This window comes from Chiloscyllium plagiosum, chromosome 4, assembly GCF_004010195.1.
Source record: "Chiloscyllium plagiosum isolate BGI_BamShark_2017 chromosome 4, ASM401019v2, whole genome shotgun sequence".
Lineage (NCBI taxonomy): Eukaryota > Metazoa > Chordata > Chondrichthyes > Orectolobiformes > Hemiscylliidae > Chiloscyllium > Chiloscyllium plagiosum.
Genome location: NC_057713.1, coordinates 62,999,446 through 63,017,987, shown reverse-complemented (window position 1 = coordinate 63,017,987; position 18,542 = coordinate 62,999,446). Strand labels below are relative to the sequence as shown.

At 37.5% G+C, this 18,542-nt stretch overlaps 1 protein-coding gene across 2 annotated transcripts in view; it reads left to right on the top strand.

The window, feature by feature from the left end:
* The window catches only part of LOC122549088 (peroxidasin homolog), a 573,433-nt gene that overhangs the window by 539,598 nt on the left and 15,293 nt on the right, over positions 1 to 18,542 (top strand). The window contains exons 19-22 of one of the 2 annotated variants that reach the window (XM_043688312.1): positions 8,832 to 9,040; positions 12,309 to 12,407; positions 13,655 to 13,753; positions 17,522 to 17,651. In XM_043688312.1, coding sequence (XP_043544247.1) covers positions 8,832 to 9,040; positions 12,309 to 12,407; positions 13,655 to 13,753; positions 17,522 to 17,651 — 537 coding nt within the window. The remainder of the gene's footprint in view (positions 1 to 8,831; positions 9,041 to 12,308; positions 12,408 to 13,654; positions 13,754 to 17,521; positions 17,652 to 18,542) is intronic. The other variant, XM_043688313.1, reaches the window with a different exon arrangement.

Sequence of the window (18,542 nt, the reverse complement as noted above, 5' to 3'; positions counted from 1 at the left end):
TGACGAGGGAGTCACGGAGGAGTGGTCTTTTTGGAACGCTGATAGGGGAGGAGAGAGAAATATATACCTGGTGTGGGGTCCATTTGGAGGTGGCGGAAATGACGGCGGGTGATACGTTATACATGGAGGTTGGTGGGGTGGTAGGTGAGGACCAGTGGGGTTCTGTCCCAGTGGCGGTTGGAGGGGCAGGCTCAAGGGCGGAGGAGCGGGAAGTGGAAGAGATGTGGTGGAGGGCATCATTGACTACGTCTGGCGGGAAATTGCGGTCCTTGAAGAAGGAGGCCATTTGGGTTGTACGGTTTTGTAACTGGTCCTCCTGGGAGCAGAACTGCTGTCTCCACCTATCCTGTCACTGTCCTTGATTTATGCTAAAAGCTTCCCAGGCACTTTGACCACTATACTCGCTTCAATTTGTACCCCTTATTTTATATTGTCCACATCTAACTATCAAAGTGCATCAGCCCATATGTCTCATATTGAATTTCATATGTTACCTATCTGTCCAATCCATAACTTATCTATCTCATTTTGTAATTATACACTGTCCTCCTTAGTTTACAATGCTTCTAAGTATTGTCAAAGAAATGCTTCTCCCGTAATGATGGTATGTACATTGCTTATCCTATTTTGTTTTGGTCAGTGGTGACCCCTAGAATATTGACTGTAGGGTTTCAGCAATGCCACAGATAATGTCACTAACTGTCAAGGGGCTTTGTTTACATTCTCTCTTTTGGAGATGGTCATGCCTGGCACTTGTGTGACAGAAATCTAGCTTTCCACTTACCATTGCAAACCTGGTTATTGTCCAGATCTTGCTACACATGGACACAAACGTTTTCAGTAACTAAGGAGTCACCAAATGAATTTTGAACAATCATCAGTGAACATTACCACTTTATACATTATGGAGGGAAGGTCATTAATGAAGTAACTGAAGATGGTCCAGCCAGGGACACTACCCTGAGAATTATTTTCACATTGATGTCCTGAATCTGAGATAATTGACCTCCAGCAATTACCTAGCACAAAGGAGATGGTTGTATGAATGCAACCAGAAAATATGTCTCCCTTGATTCCCATTGAGTCCAGTTTTGCAGGAACTCCTTGATGTCAAAGTCAGTCATTCTCACCTCCCCTCTGGAGTTCAGCTCTTTTATCCATGTTTGAACCAAGACTGTAATAAAGACAAAAGCTGAGTGGCTTTAAGCAGAAAGCAAACCAAGTATCAGTGAGCAGGTTATCAGCAAGCACCACTTAATAGCACTAACAGCAAATCCTTGAATCTCTTTTGATGATCAAGAGTAGAATGAAGCTGGTAATTGGTTGGGTTGGGTTTGTCCTTCTAGAAATCTCTCTATAATACATCTACCAGTTGTTTCCTTGTATTCATAGCATGCGTTACTTCCTCAAAGACACTCCAATGAATTCATTAAAACTTGATTTTCTTTTCACAACCCATATTGACTCTGGATGATAAACTTGATTTTTACAAATAATTTCTCTTTGTAATTTTCCAATTTTTCTAACAGCATCCTAAATAGCTACATTTCCCTATGACTGATGGTAGGCTATCAAGCTAGCAAGAGATACCTGCTTTCTATCTCTCTACCTTTTTTTAGTTAAGAATTTATATTTGATATTTTTCCAGTCAAATTGAACCTTCCCTATATCAGGATAATATTGGAAAATTAAAACCAATGCAATAATTATCTTGTTAACAAATTTTCTTCAGACCCTAAAATGAAGTTCATCAAGACCTGGGGACTTATCAGCCCACAATGCAAACTATTTATTGAGTACCCCATCTTTTGTGATTGTAATTTTCTTGAGTTCCTCCTTCCCTTCAATTTTATGATTTATGTTTATTTCTGGCCTGTTTCTGGTATCTTCCAGCAGTGATGTCCATGTTACATATGAGTCAAGCTTACCTAGAACCCTTTTGATTGCAAATTTTTGGCAACTGCCTGCCTGTCACTATACATCCACATTATATGCAAAGTATTCTGTCCAACTCCTTGCTATTTCCTTGTTCTGCTATATTAGATTAGATTGCCTACAGTATGGAAAACAGGCTGTTCAGCCCAACAAGTCCACATCTGACCCTTCAAATAGTAACCCACCCAGACCCATTCTCCTACATTTTACCCCTGACTAATGTACCTAACACTATGGGCAATTTAGCATGGCCAATTCACCTAACCTGCACACCTTTGGATTGTGGGAGGAAACCTGCACAGACACTCTGTGTGGAGCTTGCACATTCTCCCAGTCGCCCAAGGTGGGAATCAAACCCAGGTCCCTGGTGCTGTGAGGCAACAGTGTTAACCACTGAGCCACTGTGCCACATACCTGTACACATTCTTTCTTATTCTAGCTTCAGTCTACTGTGCATTGTTCTCTCTATTTGGATAACATTTTACTTATTTTATTACTTTTAATGTAGAATAGTGAAATCTTCTGAAATTTATTTCTGTTTTGGCGTGGCCAGTCTGCTAAATTCAAATCAGCTTTGCATTTGACCTTAATCCATGCTAATTTTTATTGCCTACACTTGTGAATAAATATTCAAAACAAATCTTTTGAAAGTATTTATTCTAGCATTAGTCCTGTTGCTTGGAAACAAACTCATTTACTTCAAGGCCCCCTTGATATCTGGCATAAGTGACTCACACTTAAGACATAACAAATTTGTTCTCTTCCATAATATGTCAGTTTTGAACATAACCTGGTTCCAAGAAGAACACATTTTCACACTAGACAAGTTTATCATCTGAGATATTGTCCTGGACAAGATTTAAAAATTTCATTAGCTATCTATTTCATTACTCCCAGTCCCAGTCCTCGCTGGGACCAGCTTTCGATGTATGTTCATCATGGATTCTACTCCCTTTGCTATCAGGCTTTGTGAATGGATTAAAGGACTGAAATAGTATACAACAACATGACCCATTCCAACACTCAGCTGAATCAGGCATTATACTCAACTCTATTTACCCGTTGCAAAGGAAGATGCTACAAATAATGTAAATCTAAAATAAAAACAAGAAATGCTAGGAAAAAAAAGGCCAGGAAGCATCTGTGAAGAGAAATAGAGTTGATAACTTTTAATCAGGACTCAATAATTTATTTGATGTGCTCCTTATCCCTTGATAATGCCTTACAAAGCCTTGTTGATATTAGCCTTGAAGTGTCCCAGCCTCTCAGACGTGTGCATGTTCTGTAAAGCAACTCTTCCTGCTTTTATCTTTACCTGGCATAATTTTAATATTATGTCAGTTGTTCTAGATTTGCCGATCAGAAAAAGTTATTCTTTAAAAGACACTCCATTTGCCTTCGACTGAAACATTCTGCTACAATGTACTTATTTTGATTGTCCTCTTATTTATTTCAGTTTAGCCCTTTTTTAGTTTTTTATATTTTTGGCCTATGCTGTTTTTAAACACAATTCTTCAGTTAGTGTAGTGGGCAGTGAACGAGGTTACCTCAGAGTACAGTGAGACCTTAATCAGATAGGCTGATGAACCGAGGAGTAGCAGATAGAATTTAATTTAGATAAATGCAAGGTGCTTCATTTTGTTTCGGTCCTGAGAGGTGCTGCGGAACAAAGAGACCTTGGAGTGCAGGTTCATAGTTCCTTGGAAGTGGATTAGCAGGTAGACAGGATATTGAAGAAGGCATTTGGTTTGCTTGCCTTTATTGGTCAGTGCATTGAGTATGGGAGTTGGGAGGTCATGTTTTTGAGGTCAAGGTTTGGCCCCTTTTGGCCTGCTTGCTAAAGGAGAGATGTTGTGAAACTTTTACAAAAATAATGCTGGGCATGGAGACTTTGAGATGTAGGGGGAGGCTGAATAGGCTGGAGCTATTTTCTCTGGAGTGTCAGAGACTGAGGGGTGACCTTGTAGAAGTTTATAAAATCATGAGGGGTGTGGATAAGGTGGAATACTCAAGGTCTTTTCCCAGGGTAAGGGAGTTCAAAACTAGAGGGCATATGTTTAAGATTAGAGGAGGAAGATATAAAGGGACCCAAGGGGCAACTTTTTCACACAGAAGATGGTGCATGTGTGGAATGAACTGCTTGAGAAGGTAGTGGAGGCTGGTAAAATGACAACATTTAAAAGGCATCTGGATGGGTATATGAATAGGAAGGGTTTGGAGGGATATGGATCAAATGCTGGCAAATGGGACGAGATTAATTTAGAATATCTAGTCAGCATGGACGAGTTGGGCTGAAGGGTCTGTTTCTGTGCTCTACATATCATGACTATGACCCTAATTAGATCACCAAATAATCTCCATCATACCATACAAATAATAGATATCCCTGGACAAAAAGTGTTCTCTAATATGAATCAGTGACTTATTAACTGCAGAGGTTCTTTAAGGTCAATGCCTATCATACGTATTCCTCTTGATCAATTTGTACCATGATTATATGAATGAAAGTGGAACAGTTTTTCTAATTGTGAGATTTTTCAAAATGGATAATTTGCCTTCACTGAACTTTTAATGTATTGATGGATGCTTCATAGAATGGAAAGGTATTGCTTCTTTTTTATGGACATCTATGTTAAATGTCCACAGAAGGGGACAATCATTGATGCTGCCAGTCCTGCTGAGTTTTTCCAATGACTTCTGTTGTGTTTCTGATTTACAGCATCTGCAGTTCAATTTGGATTAGTAGGCAGTTTGCCTCATGAGGAATAACTGCATGTGGGTGACAGAAATCTACTCATGTGAGTGGATATGTGATCAAGACATTCAGGAGCTCTTAGACACATTCTAAGGGATACCACATGAGTTGACAGTTGATCATATCTGTAGAATCAATTTTCCATTCTGACAAGAGAAAAGTACCCACAACCACCAGGAAAAGGATAAAGATGAATGGTAGTGTGCCAGATATGACACGTGATGAAAAGGAGGTTCTCAACCTCACCAAATAACAAGTTTTCAGACTATTGTTGCTGCCATGGTAGGAGTGAAAGTTGATGGGAGTAAGGAGACCTTGATCTTGGTGTCCTCCAGTTGGCAGAAAGAGAAACACCCACCAGATAATGATGGAGGTCAGAACAGGAAGGCCCTGACTCTAACTGTTTGTGTTCTCTAAATTAGGCATTTGCATTCTGGAGGGACATGTCTCTGTCTCAGCAGCAACCTGCAATCCATATCTGTTTGCAAGGATGTTAAACAGTCTAAAAACTTGCAGTGTCATGTCATTACCTTCCACACTTATAACTGCAAATATGTTGAACACAATGCTAATGCATTTATCACTTGATGAGATACAGAGTTAACTACAATCCTCAAAACCTTCACTGAGTCATAGAGCAGAGTTCCTGTCAAATAGTCCTTCCACACTTATAACTGCAAATATGTTGAACACAATGCTAATGCATTTATCACTTGATGAGATACAAAGTTAACTACAATCCTCAAAATCTTCACTGAGTCATAGAGCAGAGTTCCTGTCAAATAGTCCAGACAATGGAATTGTCTTGAGTAGGCTGGTTGTTAGTCTGATTGCCACCCGGCTTGACCTATGGCAAGCATTTTTCTGTTTCTGGTTTCCTCACCAGCATCAGAAACTGTGTTGAGCGGTACCCCTTCTCACCAAGGAGCAGTGTGTGAAGCCAGAATACCTGTGGTATTGGATGGAGAGTGCAGAAATACATATGTGTATATCATGAGTGCTCCCTGGAAAGAGCCATACCTGCCAGAGATTCTTCTAGTGGGTACATATAGGTTGAGCATTTCTTGAGTATACACCCTGTCTCCTTATTAAGAATGCAATGGAATTTTACGTAAGCAATCTTTACATCCACTGCCAGTCAAAAGCCTACAACGGCCTCTCAGCCAACACTCTTCTCTGCCTGACTAACAAGGTCAGTATGTTAGTCCACAAACTTTCCAACTCTCAAACAGGAAATGGGTGACCTGCTAAATGCAGTGGTGTATGACTATCCAGGATAACCCATACACTCCCCAGAAGCTCCCTGGAAGGAACTACACAGGTAAAAATTCTCCATTGGCATTTGGAAATTATAACTTTACTCCAAGCATAGTTAATGAAAATGGACAAAAAGAGATGCATCCAAGTTTGATTTCCTCAGTAAATGATTATACTCAATAGTCTGTTGCTGTTTACCTACAAAATTGTAGGTCTCACATTATTACATGGCAACAAAAGCCTGCCACAATCATCTCTGGTCCCATTGTCTGCAGGTGTCAAACTCACGATGCACACTTTAATATTGGTTAAAGATGTTTTGAAAATATTAAAAACATCATAAAATATAGAAATTCGTTTGAACAAGACATGATACACAGGCTTCAACAAGTCACTTGAAAACCTATCAAATACAGAGAGGAGAGAAATATATAGTCATTGCTAGGATTCTTATTATTCAACTAGAGCAAAATATCGGAATTGTTTGAATTGAATAAACTGACTGGAGATGACCTTGTTCAGTATATAGAAATTACACTATTGACTAAAATCTACATTTTTGAGCAAACTGTACATCATGCAAAAATGAATTCTAAATGGTAAAATCTAGAAATGAATAACAGGTTCATCAGCATCTAAAGGAGAATAGGTGGGTTAATGACTTCAGATTCAAAATTTTCCACTCAAATTTGAAATAAGGAACTGAAGGAAACAAGAAAGTAGCACACAGCATCAACATCAGCCAGCATCAGTCTTGTTCAGTTGGTAACACTCTTGGGCTTGATTCAAGTGGTCGTGACTTGAATGTATAATTTAAGTAAACAAAATGGCTGCACTGCCAGAAGTGTCATATTTCAGATGGGATCATGGGGTGATTTTGAGCAGAAAACTGGAGCCATACCATATTCCAGTGACTGTGGAAGTTTGGGAAATTGGCCAAATCCTTTATGAAACCAGATGGTAGTTTACTCCTGGTGTCAGAATGGGGCCCAGAAAAATAGAAGTGACTCATTTCAAATTTTTTTAGTTGTTTTGTTTTAGTAACTTCCAGCAGTCCTTTTAAAAACAGAAAATGCCAAAAACACATAGGGAGTCAGGCAGCATCTATTCTGAGAAACAAAGTTAGCAAATTAACAATTTACTCACAAGCCTCCATCCATTGGAGAACCAGCAGGATCCCTACACCACTTCTGTACAGTATGCCAAATAAGCCTTAACCCTACGTGGCATCTAGTGGGCCAACTATACGTCTTTCAGACAGTTAAGTACCCGGATGGCAGAGCTACCAACTAATTAACTTTAGTCAAATATTTCAAGTCAATGATTCTGCATCATTTAACACTTGCTTTTATCCCTTAAAGATAACAAATTATGTATACTCACTGCTTCAATAGATCTTATTCTCTGTGGATTTGTAACTAACAATTGAAACCAGCAGCAGCGGAGTCAGTTTGCATACTTGAGTCTTCCACTGCTGGAAACAGGAAGTATATTGCCCACTCATTTACAGACCCATGTGAACATTACATCAGGTAGACATTGAGCATCAATTGAAGTGATTCTCTGGTTTGATTTTGCCAGCTGCCTGTATTTCAGAAACTACAACAAATCAATTTTTTCTTTAAAATTGAGGTGAAGCCAGGAAATGATCAGTACCTCTGAAATGGCTTTATAGCAAGTTCTCAGAAGAATTTTTTTATTCAAACAATCTGTAGAAAGACATGTTCATTTATAATTGATTTTAAAAAAAAATGTTAAGTCAGAGTCATTTAGTATTGTGTCTGTAAGTAAGAAGTTCCATGAGGCCATACCAGCTATGTAGAAAGTCAAACCAAAGGAACTTGATTAGAAGTGCCATATGTGGGGATGAAATTTGTTGAATTGATGAAAGGCAGTTGAATTATTTTTAACAGCACGGTTTATGGGGCAGGGAAAAGAGCTTGTCTGTCTGGCCCCACTTATTAGCCTTATCGTACAAAAGCCACAAGGGTCAGGATTTCAATTGATCCACAGCCCTAGATAGTGGATATGTTTGGTACTGCAGCCAGTTCCTTCATGTTATCTGCCTGACTGAAAGCAAGCCGATCAATCAGGCTGATTTCTGGGTGAGTAATTGACAGAAACAAGTGTACGTGCTCTACCAATGACCAAACATGTGATATCCATCCACATGAACTGGAAAGATGTTTTATTTCCAAGACAGTATATCAGTCATCTTGCTTCTCAAAGACAAACCTAAAATGGAACCATTTGCCAGATGGAATAGGCACCAAGACGTCGTTTGGCATCTTCAAGACTTATCCTTCGGTTATATTTTAAATTTTTTATTATCAGGATTGCCATTTTAGTTGTTCATGTTAGGTGTAGCACTAGCTAAACCTGGAAATATTGGCAGAGTACAGACATTATTTTGTGAACTTTATATAACAAGTAGAAACTGAAATCTATCAAGAGAAAATTATGGATAACGGTCAATATTTCACACCTAAATCACCACCTTCTTCCCCCTCCCCTTATTCCAATCTATGTAATTTGTATGAGGTAATATCCAGATTACATTTATCTTTAATGTGTTTTATTCTCTTAAAAATGATTTTCATGAGTCAGATTTCAATAGAGGACTCCAAAATGCTATTGTCGTATTGAATGAATAGGGATCAAGGTCTTCAGTTACTGGAGGCCTACAATATTGAAAAAGGCTCTTCAGGCCATTGAAAATTAACAGAATGATTTAGAATGAAGCAAGCTCTGATAAACCGCTGCATTTAACATTACATATTGTTGTTTTGGAGTTAAATAATATTTAATTTGAGTGAATATTATGTTTCATTTTGAAATTAAATAATGCTCAAAGCCACATGCATCTTTTTATGTGTCATCCTAGGTTCTGGTTTGAGAATCCAGGAGTATTTGCCCCAGCTCAAGTAACACAACTGAAGCAAAGTTCTCTAGCAAGTGTGCTCTGTGACAATGGTGATGATATTCAGCAGGTCCAGAAGGATGTCTTTTTAAAAGCAGAATATCCTCAAGGATATGTAACCTGTGATGAAATTCCAAGAATAGATTTGCGATTATGGCAAGATTGTTGTGAAGGTCAGTTCAATCCAGTATAAATTAAAGTAACAGGTACTGCTTCTAACCTGTGATTCATTTCCATTACGTTTTAGATCAATGTTGTGTAGAACAGGAGAAGAAATCACTTTTACTTTTCTAAGGAATACTGCCTAATATCACAGAGTTTTATGAAATTTATTTATACATCCTGAGATTTTATTTTACCCTTCCTCGGAACCTAGGCCACAACATCCTTCAGATTTCCTCAAATAGAGATTGGTGAGTTATTGTTCAATCATGTTGCTGGTACTTATTCGACTTTTCAAAAGCATAATCCTGAAACATAGCTTGGTAAATATAACTAGTCTTCAACCAAGGTGGCTGATGCTGGCAATGGGGAGATTGGGGGTAGGGGTTGAGCGGTGCAGGGCAGGGTGTGTGCATGCGTGCAGGTGTATGTATAAGCGATATGGACCTGGAGTTGGGGATGTATCCTATTTCATTCCAACCAGAACTCTATCAACAAACACATTGACTTGGACACCATTTACCACCCCTGAGAAAAAGAATAGGAAATGACATCACCACAGAAAGGACGTCACCAACCCAAAGAGACCCAGGAATTAGAAAGCAGGAATCATCAGCAATGCTTCATCCGGAGGCTTACTGAAGATGTTACCTAGTAGGGTGATGAAACATCTGGAAATGAACCTTCCAGCTTAGCAAGCAAACCTACATCCACATCCATCCATGTATCCCTTCCACCACAGGGATGGTAATTGCCACCAGGATGCCTCTTCTAATCAATAGAATAGCTATTCAGGTAGGATTCTTCCACCCAACAACAAGAACCTGCTGAGAAAATGATTTACCTATTAGTTTCTCAAGCAATAGAACACTTTCCTGATGCCAATTTAATGTTGACAGGTGTAGGAGGTGTCATTCAATTGGACAATTAATTGATTCAATTAGCTACCCAGTAGGTAGTCAAGGTACTGATGTTTGTGTCAATTTGATGGTGATATGTCAAGGGTTCCACTCACCATACCTTTCCCTTCGTATTATCAACAATTCTACCTTCTAGTTTTAGCATAAAGGCTGTTTTGTTAATAGCCAGTGTACATCACCAGTGATGTCACATGTGAAAAAAAATTCTCATAAGTGATTAGGGTAAGGAATGTATTATTTGGATATTTGATAGAGGCAGGTTTGGTTGAGGCATTTGAAAAGGTATTAGATTTGTTTCTTTTAAAAGAAACAATGTGCAGGGTTATAGGAAAAGACAGAATATTGGCACTAAGTTTAAAATGCTCACAAAATTGGTAAAGAGACAATGAACTGAAAAGCCTTCTTCTGCACCATAGTAATTCTGTGATATTAAACTAGAACCCGAAGGAGGAAGGTGTTGAACCATGTTGCTGTAACAATGTAAATAGTCAGCTTGCACATTATGGTATTCACATCTCCTCTGTCAAAATCACAAAATCTGGTTATGTTATTTAAACATGTGGATAACGTCTGCTAATGGTTTACTGAGGATCCTGGGAATAGAATAAACTAGGGAGAAGCTGTAGCTTGAAGGAATAATAGCTGTATGTGAATAGAGTGTACCATCTGTGATATCAAATGATGTCAGATCACATGAATCTTGGACTCAAGGGAAGAAGATTCTTACAAGGCTCTGCTGAACTATGTAAGGAGGGTAAATCATCAATTAATGATGATTTACACCAGTATGGTTTCCAGTCCTTATTTGTCAAAAACATCCAGAACGTGGATCCAGGTTAGGACATTTACACACACCCATTTCCAAAAGACTGGTAAAACCAAGCCCTGAGTTTCAAATTACTAAGATTAAAATTAGACATTTTGAAATGTCTAATGTATGGGAATATATCTGTTTAATTTCCTGAATTAGCAACAAATTATATTGGAACCCTGGATAATACATCAGAATCCAAGATATATTTTAGGAAGATCAGATATACCTGTATCCCAAATTGTAATGAAGCAGATATTAGAAATGATTAGTCAAGTAAGTAATTTTCTGAACTGTTTTAAAGATGAGAAGAGAATTAGAAAGGTGGTGAGCTTTAAGGAAAATATTCTAGATCATAGGGCCTCAATGCCTAAAATTCTGGCCAACTACGGCTTGGCAAAGGAAGTGGATGTCAGGCAGAAAGGCAAATTGAAAAAAAATTTTAGAGTGATGATAGGAATAAGTTTATGAAGAGATGTGAACAAGAGGATGAGAGTTCTTAAATATTACATCGCTAGATCTGCATACAGATTAAATTAATGAGCACAGAGGTGAACCGAACTTATTGTGTGTTTCAATTTATAAACTGAGTTAGGGATTAGATTGTGTTTTAGATTTTTAGATTACATTACAGTGTGGAAACAGGCCCTTCGGCCCAACAAGTCCACACCGACCCGCCGAAGCGAAACCCACCCATACCCCTACATTTACCCTTGCCTAACACTACGGGCAATTTAGCATGGCCAATTCACCTGACCCTGAACATCTTTGGACTGTGGGAGGAAACCGGAGCACCCGGAGGAAACCCACGCAGACACTGGGAGAACGTGCAAACTCCACACAGTCAGTCGCTTGAGGCGGGAATTGAACCCGGGTCTCAGGTGCTGTAAGGCAGCAGTGCTAACCACTGTGCCACCGTGCCGCCCATAAGGAGGTCAGCCAAGAAACCATTTCATTGTTGAATATGAAGAGAAATATAAACATGGAAAAGTATAATGTCAGAGAGAACAAGAAAGTAACATTTCAAAAAAGAATAGGAAATTCACCCCATTTGAAATTATTTGTATTATTAATTAAAGTTATTAATCATAATCCCCTAAAGTAAAATTAAGAATGTAAATTCTGGACTAGCAAGTACGTAACTTCCTCAGAGTACAATGAAGAAATTAGAAATGACAGACAAAACCTATTTCTGAAGATTGTTAATACTTTATGAAAACTGAGATCTCGTGAACTGTTTTTAACATTCCAACAAATATGATGAACAGTTCTTCAAATTGATTTCCCCCTTTTATACTGTTTAGCTGGGTTATTTTAATAATTTTGCTTACTTTGCTAAAATTCTACCATGCCTGTATTTTTGTGACAATTGATATCTTATATTTGTTCAAGTGTATGCTTTGTCTTGTATTTACATATCTATTTTATGTACCTGTTTTTGTTTTGTCTGTTGTGCTCTTGTAACAAAAAAAATCACAATTTCTCTCTGTTTCTCCTGAAGTATGTCCATCTGTTACCTTATGTGTTTGTTATAAGCTCTTCTTTCAGGTCTTGTATCTAATGTTCGTGAATTACACAATCGTACATCACTGCTCATCCAGCGCTACAATCGCATCTACCACCGTGTTCGTAATTACAAGAAGAGAGGCGAGTTTCTGTAAAAATTTTCAACTACTTCAAAGTTTATAGAGTAGGGAGGTGATTTGGATTGTCAGTGTGCTTTGTTGAGTTAAGAATATAACATCAACACACCAAGGATATATAATAAAACATGTTAAAATTGAGATCCAAAGTATTTTTCTGTTATTATTGTTACAATCTACCATACCTCTCCGAGCCAACTTTGACCTTCATCAATTGGGCTGTGAACTAAGAAGGTGGTCATTCATACATTACACAAATTGTCCCCATTAGACTTCCATTGACTGACAATTTTCCAATTTATCCCAAAACTCTGTCAGTAAAAATTGCCAACACGTTGTCCTCCTAGCAGCATATCATTCATGTGGTGCTGTAATGCTGAAGCAGAATTTTGGTGTTGTTCACATTACCAAATTGTGCCTGCACACTTTCTTATAAATCTGCCATTTTTACTTGATCTGGCCTATGTATGATTCTAGGCCAATATCAAAGTGGTTTTGGAAGGACATTTTGAAGGAATTTAATGTGAAAAAAATAAATTGCACTAATGTAAGTAGTCCAACAACCATTATTTCACAGCAACTAAGAATGAGCAATAAACATTGGTTTACTTTGGAAATTATATTTACATATGAATGAGTAAAAAGGCTGTTTCCTGATGAAAGTTTTCTAGTAATGCCACATTCTTAAGGGGTTTAATCTGTAAATATATTTGGCGAGGTAACTGTTTAACTGAGAATGAGTAAAACCTGGCTCGTGTCACTGTAACTGATATAAAAATTAAACTCCGTTATATGGATTTTCTGCAAGATACTTGCCAGTCTCATTGTCCATTTCTGAAGTATTTCCATCAAAGTCATACTAAGCGATCAGGAGAACTCAAAGAAATTATAACGCCACTATATCATAAATAACATACAAATATCAGGATCTACAAAGGCAATAATTTTGCCTCAAACTTTAAATGACGTCTGAAAGTTGCAATAGTTAAATTCTTGAAGTTTCTATTGTTTAAGCAGTACCCCCTCAGTGAAATGAATGCTTTGAAATTCAATAGCCAGTATTCATTTTTATCATTTGAGTAAAAAAAAAATCCTTGTATTTCAAGATACATTAAGATCAAACAAGCAAGCACAAATGAATGTTAAGATATTTCTACATATTTTCAAGCCGAATATAGTAATGTAATTTTTTTTTTCCTTTGATTGCTAATTGTATACAGTGCAGTTCATGTGCCTCATTTGCACTTCCAGGTTTGCGGGAGCCCTTTTACCATATGCGTCAGCAACTCATAAGACTGTCTAGGCTGGTGACTTATCTCGAGGAGACAGTTTCAAAACCTGTTAATCGAGGCGAGTCTTTTTAAAAACATGAACACAAACATAAATTTCAAAATTCATGCATTTTTATCAAAGGGAACAAATGCAAAGGTATAAGAACAATACCATCCAGAAGCATTTGAGTTCTCATGTCAGACATCGTTGATGTGGTAATCAAAGATCTATTTGAATGCAGACCATACTAAAATATATGTTTTCATAGTTACTTTGGAATGCATCCACAACCTTTTGAAAAGACAAAAAAAAATCTGTCGATATCTGGTGAAAATAATATAAACTTTAACTGCTGTTGGCAAAGAGTAAATTGTGAACAATCTTTTGCACTCTAGAATAGGCTAGGAAATAACAGCCTTTTTTAAAAGAAACTCTGAAATGTAAATTGATTATAATTCCAATGATGTTTCTTTTGCTCACAGCATTGATACATATTAACATGTAAATGAACAAGGAAAAATCCAAGAACATAAAAGAAGCTTAGGCTGATGTAGTCCAGATTTCATTTAATTGTTGTGAAAACATCTTGAGTGCTTTTAGTGGAGAGTAGATAAACATAAAAGTTAATGTTAAATACTTCAAAAGAGTAATGATCATATACGGTGCATTCAGAAACTGATGAAGTTGAATATTTTGATTAGAAATAAACAGTTTAAAGATGATTTGAAATCTGTTTCATCTAATTACAATACAGGCATAAGTAAAATACCTGCAACAAGATATACTTACTATTGAAGCTACAGTTAAAAAAGAACAGTTACATTACACCATTTCACTAAAGTGCATGTCTCAATCTGCTGCTGTCTGTCTGTCACTGTTGAATTCATCTTGTGTGTGCTGTTTGCTAAGGCTGTTTCCATTTATATATTGCATTGTTGCAGATTTTCATTTAAGATTGACTTCTGAAATTAATTTTATTCTCGCATTGTCTTTCATATCATTAAAATTCTAACAGAGTATATTCAAAATACTCACCAGATCCAATAACAGCTGTGGAGAGAGAAACAAATTAAGGTTCAAGGTTGACTAACTTAGAGGTTGGTTATTACTGGAAAAAAGTTAGAGATATAATAAGTTGAAGGAAATACAGAGAGAAAAGTGTAAGAAAAAAAAAACAAAGGGAAAGGCTGTGATGATATAGGTGTAGAGGGACACACAGTAACAAGAAAATTAGGGTCTGTGGCTACAAGCATTAGGTATTAATCACAATTCTTTTCTGGCTTGACTTACTGCCAGCTACTACACTGATTGTAACTTGTTCCTTTTCTTTCAGTCTGCCAAAGCTTTTTCCATTACCCTCTACATGTCCATCACTAATTTAGAAAGTGCTGTTTTAACCTATTAAACTTTCAGAGTCTAGAGGATGATAAAGATTCCTTCTTAAATGCTGCAAAAAGGCAACTCTGACATTTGCCATCTTCTACTTATCAATAAATTACCTTTTCTAATTCTCCAGAAGAGTGAAATTTGTACAATCAAAGCTGAAAACTAATATTATGGGAATAGAATGATATACTGAATTTGCAGATGTCATTGTCGAGCACTTATTGTAGAGTTTTGGGAGACAACTGAGAAGAATCCCAATGCTTATCCTCAGATTTCATTAGTAGGCCAGACTTGTTCGTAACCTGACCAAAGTGTTCCAGAGTACTATAAAATTGCTTGATTCAGGTATCAGATTACTCAGTCTGCTACAGTCAGTAGGTTTGATTTCAACATTCCACTCATGGATCTCTTAATATGGAACCACCTGAGTCCAAACAGACCTTCCTTAAAATTGTAGGTATGTCTCCTCTTGTGTCAATGCCTTCCTCAAGTTGGTCTTGTATAGATATTTGCCTGCAAATCAAAATGTAAAATCATTCTAATTTAGTAATACTTGCAATCACCAACTCCTGCAGTCCATCAGTTTTTCAACTCTCATTTGACTTGCAGTTTCACAAAAACAGAATTTCAAGAAGTCAGGCAGCACACTGCGTGACTACACTGATTGTAGGTTTTATGCAATCTGAAATAATTATTTGAAAAAATATCAGAATTAACCAGCAGATTTTCATGAATTATGGTACCTGTCCCTTGAACAATTATTTATCATTGGATAAAACTGCTCAAACGTAGTCGTACGTATTGGCATGGTGACATCCCATTGCATTCTTTCCATTATTAGCCACCACAAGAGTGGCTGGATCACCACCAATTTTCTGCAGGCATTGGCATTGCTTTAGTGGATAGGAAGGAATGCATTCTGAATTAAATGTAATCAGGCATCAGATTAGTAATTATTTTCAAAATTCTTTGTATTCTGAGCTGCCTTTGCAACACCCCAGAGATGTTGGCACACTTGCTTCCTTCAGAACTGACTCACAGAATATTACTGTGCAGGAGAGGCCTTTTTTGGATTAGAGTGGTGCTGGAAAAGCAGAGCAGGTCAGGCATCATCCAAGAAGCAGGAAAATCGATGTTTCGGGCAAAACCCCTTCATCAGGAATAGATTAGGAGAGGCCTTTTGACCATTGTGCCTACTTTTCCAAGGAGCATTTCAATTAATGCTAGCCTTCTGCTTCTTGTAATCTTTCACATTGTAACTTTTCAAACAGTCATAAGGTGAATGCCTCAACTGAACTTGCCTCTATCTCACTCTATGAAAATAGTTTCCCTCTTTGCTTTTGCCAACTACTTTAAATGCATTCCCACTTGTTCTATACAGGCTCTTCATTATTCTGAATACCTGTTTCAGATCTCCTCCCAGCCTTCTCTTCCCAAAAAAAATCCTAACTTCTCCAGTCTATCTTCATGAACTGAAATTCCAGTCTCTGGCAGAACTATTCTTGTAGGTGTCTTCTCCATTCTATCCAAAGTCTTCACTTCCTTCTAGAAGCTCATCAAGACTAGAATACTGGGGCTGAACAAGGGATGTTCCTCCTGTGTCAACAAGCAGGATTTCAGTTAGGTGCAAAGCTGACTGCATCACATCCAGCAAAGCAGAAAACCTTCCATGTGATTTTTTAAGTTGTCATATAACTGGACAGTTTACTTGAATGGTAAATGACAGTTGCATACTGTCAGATTTAGAAAATATGCTGTAGTAAGATCTGTTTTATATTTTTGTTTACTCTACAAGCTGGAGGATTTGAGGACTTGTTAACCCTGAGAGACTGGTAGAAACTTTTCTTTGCATGGAACAGTTAATTAGATTTGCTCATCTTTCTTTTTTAAAAGGACTAAAATTTTCTTCCACAATTGCAGTATTTCCTATTCTCTGCTGGCCTCTATGCAAACCCAGAATTTCTTTACAGCTGTTCCCACTCTACATTGCATCTTTACTGAAAGTACAGTGGAAACTCCTTTATCCAGTGTTGAAGTTCCCACCACATTCCTGGTAAAGTTGTGTTAGCAGAGTTGGAGAAACTCCAAGGAAATTCCCTGTGATATGGATGAATTTCTGTTTGCTTTGGACTCTATGTACCATTTCTAAAATGAAAACTTCATATCAATGCATTTCAGAATTTCTGCTATGGAAAGAAATCTGCTTGATTTCCAAAGTGTATCACATATTTGCTACACTTAAAGCCCAGTAAAACAAGTGTGAAGTGATCTTTGCATAAAACTGTAAGTTTGTGTGAAATATTTGCTTAGTCCAAATGTAGCAATGTGATATTCATGACAGTACAAAAGAGATGTAGAATTGTGATTTTCATGGTGATTCCTGGTATGGAGATGCAAACATATGGCTGGTGATGACAGATGTCTTGCAGTGCTTCAAAATGAATCCTTTTATTTTTGCAGATTGTAGAGCAAGGGAACAGTCTAATGTATTTTCACACCAATTCCGTAGTAAACGTTCACCAGAGTTCAGTTATCCAGAGGATAAGCATACAAGAGATTCTACAATCGCATCTGTTGCACAGCAAGGAAGGTACGTAGCCTTTGGATGGAGGTACTGAGAGATGGTATTTAAAGGGAGACAATCAATTTAACATTAAGTACCATTCAGTGGCCAGATTCCACAATGTAGTTTGAACCAAATATGATCAAACGGTCAAATACAATCAAACAGTCTGTTATCAGCATATACTCATGTGAAAGGTCACCATAAGCCATTTGCAAGATGGCAAACTTTGTGCCTTCTAAATTGGCATTTTGTATTATTTTCACATCAATGCAATGACTTTGTTTTTGTGATGAACTGCAAAGTGCATTTTTGTTAGCAACACTAAGTTATCATAATGCTGAAAACCTTTATTGGTACAGGGCATTGGAGTGAGGCATAAACTGTAACTAACATAAATAGATTCCATATGAAAGTTGATTAGGAAATCATGGTAAATACCAATATTGAATAAGAACTTAGCTGAAGATTGTAAAACAATAACTACTCAGGGAAGTCTTTGTCAGTATTTCTCAAAAACAGAAGATAAAGTCCTATTGGAGAGTCTACTATTGTTTCTAATTTGTTCGTACACAAACTTAAAGTAAAAGTATAAAATTTGCAAATGATACCACACTGAGAAGGACAATCAGTTTGGAGGAGTCCACTCAGAAATAGCAGTCAATGGCAAAATATTTATAAGAGATGACATTTAATGCAGACAAGTATAAAATACTCCACATGAGAAGATAAATGTTGCAAACACAGGCTGGAATATTGTGCCCTCCTGGTGGCAGGTTTGTGGATGGGGGGGGCATTTAATTGGGTGAGAGGATAGTAGCTAGGGACCCCATAACCTATCTGCCTTCATTGAAATTGAGTCCTTAGCCTCTGCATGACTTTCCTGCCCGACCATCAATTGAAGTCCATAAGTGGGCA